Here is a 4,610-nt window from a genome sequence, read left to right on the forward strand (position 1 = left end):
TAATCAAAAAGATACTTAATTGTACATTTCCATGTCACTGGGGCGACTACTTTCTTACTCTAATTTGTTTCTTTGTATCTGTTCAATGTAAAATACTATCACATATGTTTACTCCATATCCTTTTCTTTTTTAATTTGTATTTTATCTTTTTTAGTTCACTGCATTATTTATTGTACACAGACACACACACACACACACACACACACACACACACACAAACACACACACACAATATATATATATATTCTATTTTTTATTTTAATTATCTATCTATCTATCTATCTATCTATCTATCTATCTATCTGTCTGTCTGTCTGTCTGTCTGTCTGTCTGTCTGTAAGCATTTTACTTCCTGTCAGATATGGTTATGTCTGTGACAAATAAAATCTGAATTTAAATTATTAATGAACTTTTTTATGTTATACTAGTAGCAGTAGTAGTAATAGTAGTTGTACTAGTAGCAGTAGTAATAGTAGCAGTACTAGTAGCAGTAGTAATAGTAGTTGTACTAGTAGCAGTAGTAATAGTAGTTGTACTAGTAGCAGTAGTAGTAGCAGTTGTACCTTAACCATTTGCCTTAACTGTTGATTTCTGTAAAGCTGCTTTAAAACAATGTCTGTTGTGAAAAGCGCTATAGAAATAAACTTGAATTGACTTGACTTGACGTTGAAAAAACGTTCCGGAGTGTACCACTGTGTATAGTAAAAATGACAATAAAAGCCACTTGACTTGACTTGAGTATTGCGTCTAAAAGTGCACTACAATTCCCAGCAGCCGTCGAGAGTTAATGACGTCATTAACGCGCGCGCACTATAAGTGGTGAGCTGGCTTAAAGGTAAGAAGATGAGTAGCTTTTTATTATTTTATATTCCTGAATGATTTAGGACTTTTGTGGTTTTATATTATATGTTATTGTCATAATACTCAGCAGCTTGATCTCTCCGTCCCTCTGCAGTGTTTGGGTTTTGTGCAGTATTCATGGTTCACAGCTCTAACACCAGATCTGATGACTCTGAGACTGATGTTTTCTCTTTAACCCGATCGGTTCATCGTTTATAGATCTTGGTGTTAAAACAGGGGTTTGCTCGATCAGGATCGAACTGATCCCGTGCTGTGCACATAAACCCGGGTAGTGAGTTAGCATGTAGCCGAATAGCTCGCGTAGCTGATGACTAAACTTACATCCGGTAAAGAGAAAGACAGGCTTTTACATGTCACATGTACATTACAGCACAATAAAAACCCTTCCTCCGGATATCAGAGCTTGTTTAGAATCTGGGATCAGAGCGGAGGGTCAGTTATCATACAGCGCTCCTGGAGCAGAAAAGATTAAGAGCCTTGCTCAGGGGCCCAACAGTGGCACCGTGGACCCCTGGTCTTCCTGTTAGTAACCCACAGTCTTAATCACTGAACTACCCCTTCCCTTTAAGTGTATCTCACACACACACACACACACACACACACACACCCTGAGCAGGACCCTTCAACTTTAACAAATATGTCGTATAAATGAGATCACTGTAAGTCACTCTGGATAACAGCATCTGCCAAATGCCATAAATGTACATATTATTGCTGTCAATCAACTAAAATATTTATTTGTGATTAATCGCAACTCAATCAGACATTTTTATATGTCCTAAAAGTACCTTAAATTAATACTTTACAAGTTTTTAATACTCTAATGAACATCGGAATTAACAAATATGGATGCTTTATGCAAATTGATGTATATTATTAGTGAAACCAAACTCAACATAAAGCATGAGGACAAAATATTATATTTGATTATATTACACACAAATAAATATTTGTATGTGTAAAGAAAGAAAGTGGTAAAAAAATGTGTTATTAAGGCGTTAATTTTGACAACTCTAGTAAATATACACACACACACGTATGTATGTGATTAAACACATTTAATTCTGAGTCTAATCTTGTTTGAAAGTGAGTTTAAACAAAGTTAAAGCAAGTTTAACTAGATTTGTTCATGATTTGAACTAGAGAAGATGAGCTGAGATGAATGTGATGAGATTAGATGAGTGCACAAACAGTGCAAATGGAATTATATAATCATTATACTACATGGTTAAAAATATGTGCACCCCTGCCCATCACACCCATATGTACCTGTTGAATCTCAATTCCAGTTTATTTTGCTTTTACCTTTTTATCTCCAGTGTTCTGGGAAGGCTTTCCACTAGATTTCCACTAGGGTATGGGAATTTGTGGTCAGGGTTGAGTTCGAGTTCCTCCATTCCTGAACACACCATGTCTTCATGTAGTTGGCTTTGTACACAGGGGCATTGCAGTGCTGGAGCAGGTTGGACCTTTTCGTTCTAATAAAGGGAAGTTGTTACAGTATGTTACAGCATACTGAAATATTTTATACAATTGTGTACTCTGAGTTTGACATAAAGGTTTGTGATGGTCAGGGTGCATAAACCTTTGGCTGTGCAGCATATGAGTAAAAATAATAGAATTTATTGATGCAGCCATCCATGTAATATAAGAAGAGTGGATTAATACTATCAGTTTTATTAGTCGTTTACTTCATTAATCATGACACTAAAGTGAAGTTTAACCCGTGTTACCACACGTGTGCACACAAGCATGTTTTGTTTCCTTCCTGAAATCCTGATAATCACAAACATTAAAACATTTTCACAAAACCCTGTCAGACGATCGTCTCTTTCCTCTTGCGCTCTCTTGCAGTTCTCCGATTTTCATCATCATGACCAAACTACTGGAGTGGCTTCTCGGTGTCTCGCTGTTTGCTGTTGCGTGGGGACTCGTGACCTTTGACCTTCTTGGCTTGCAGTTGCCGACTGTGTACAAGGAAGTGGCTTGGCCAATGCCCGTGTACCTGCTGGTGGTGTTTGGGTGTTATTCGCTGGCGACAGTCGGATACAGAGTCGCCACGTTTAACGATTGCGAAGATGCAGCCAAAGAGCTTCAGGCCCAGATTCAAGAGGCTAAGCAGGACTTAAAGAAGAAGGGCCTGAAGATGTGAACACTTTGGTGGAAATGATGGACCATAAAAGTCCACATCTCTGACTCTGCTATGATAATTTTTGTGTCTCTGTGACTTTCTCCGGTTTGTGATACATTTCTGATTTGAGACACTGAAAGATCACAATGGAAGCTAAAACCACCCTAAAATGTCAAGACTTCAGACCAGATGTAGATGTTCTTTTCACTGCAGTGCACATCATACTAAGTATCCATATACAAGTTGTGAATATAGAATCTGGATTGTTGTTTCTGTGTAACATATATTGGTTTAAAGATGTCTGTGGATTTTTTTTATGTATTTGTACCAGTAGTCAAAGAAATCATCATTCGTAGTCAGAGAAGGTAACAGTGTGGTGCTCATGTGACATATCTGTGGTGTACACTCAGCACTTACACTCTGTTCAGTTGATTTTTAACAAACTTGATAAGAGGATTGTTTAAGAAATACACACACTGGGGCACGGGAATGTCTGAATGCAGAAAAAAGTTACTGTTCTGATTGTGAAATTAATATACATAAACTAGTGTCTGTGTTTACAAGGAATTTTCAATGGATGTTAATTTCAAAATATTTACTATGCAGTGGAGGGAACATCATTCAATCACTAAAAACTTTTATGACTATCACTTTTGTGTTTTTGTGTTGCTTTAAATTGCTTTCGGATGGAAATTTCTCTAATGGATGATTTTTTGACTTATAAAATCTGACTGCATTCTATATGTGCTACTCTGTGTTCAGTCCAGATGTATAATACAGATTATTTTTCCCTGAACTGTTTGACTCGTGATTTGATTCGTAACTACACACGATAGCCGTCATTCGTCTGATTATTCAGAACTTTCTGTCTGTCTCTCATTTTTGACAGCCCCGGAAAAGCAAAACAAAAATAAACAAGAGCACAAGTGGTATGGAGCAGGCGGTATGGAAATTCCAGAATATGATCCATGTCCATGTGCTGGCTCTTCAAGCGCTAATCCTGAAGCCACTAAATGCACACAAGTGCACTATATTTATACAAGGCACTGAAGGCAAAATTAATCTGTTGTTTTTGGCCAGCTAGACTCCCCTTTTACTCACTTAAAATGGATGCTGAGGGGCCTTATTTTCTGGGGCCCCCTATGGATGAGTACACAGTCAACAAGCTCATTATGGGGTTCTAAGCCACTTTGGTACTCTTTGGGAGGTGAAATCAGTCACAGGCTCCTCCTACTGAGTCGAATCCACCCAAGTTCTGATTGGCTGACACAATGGTTCTTGTTTTAGACCAAATGCAACAAGAAGTGCTGACAAAGCATTGCAGCCTCTAGAGGACTGACCTGCTGTCAGTAAGCAGATCTTAAGTTTGCGCTTGCGCTGTGTTTTTGACCTGGTGGCGCAAAGGATGCAGCTGCCACAAAGTGTGTTTGGTTTATGTAAGAAAATAGCAGCTATGTAAAGAAAACACTATAAAAATCCGCATGTTAGATGTTAGGTTTTGTCTGACAGTAAGCTTTTTAAACCTCAACAAGTAACAAAATGACGTATGACGTTAAAAGGCATTTTCTGTATTATTTTCCATTACAGCAAGAATTCATTTGTGGCAATTTCATGTGA

General features: G+C 37.8%; 1 protein-coding gene across 2 annotated transcripts; it reads left to right on the forward strand.

The window, feature by feature from the left end:
* Positions 1–703: 703 nt before the first annotated feature.
* Positions 704–3,789, forward strand: dpm3 (dolichyl-phosphate mannosyltransferase subunit 3, regulatory). 2 transcript variants are annotated; one of them, XM_046844109.1, is made up of 3 exons: positions 817–836; positions 2,182–2,324; positions 2,717–3,789. In XM_046844109.1, the coding sequence occupies exon 3, from the start codon at positions 2,736–2,738 to the stop codon at positions 3,012–3,014; it is 279 nt and encodes a 92-aa protein (XP_046700065.1). In that variant the 5' UTR covers positions 817–836; positions 2,182–2,324; positions 2,717–2,735; the 3' UTR covers positions 3,015–3,789. The 2 variants fall into 2 exon arrangements, with proteins under 2 accessions (XP_046700064.1, XP_046700065.1); XM_046844108.1 differs by lacking the exon at positions 2,182–2,324 and having other exon boundaries at positions 704–836.
* The last annotated feature ends 821 nt before the right edge of the window (positions 3,790–4,610 follow it).

The sequence above is a fragment of the Silurus meridionalis genome, chromosome 29 (genome assembly GCF_014805685.1).
Source record: "Silurus meridionalis isolate SWU-2019-XX chromosome 29, ASM1480568v1, whole genome shotgun sequence".
NCBI classification, from domain to species: domain Eukaryota; kingdom Metazoa; phylum Chordata; class Actinopteri; order Siluriformes; family Siluridae; genus Silurus; species Silurus meridionalis.

Coding starts and splice junctions, on each gene's coding strand:
- dpm3 (XM_046844108.1), top strand. CDS start 2,736: ATGACCAAACTACTGGAGTGGCTTCTCGGTGTCTCGCTGTTTGCTGTT.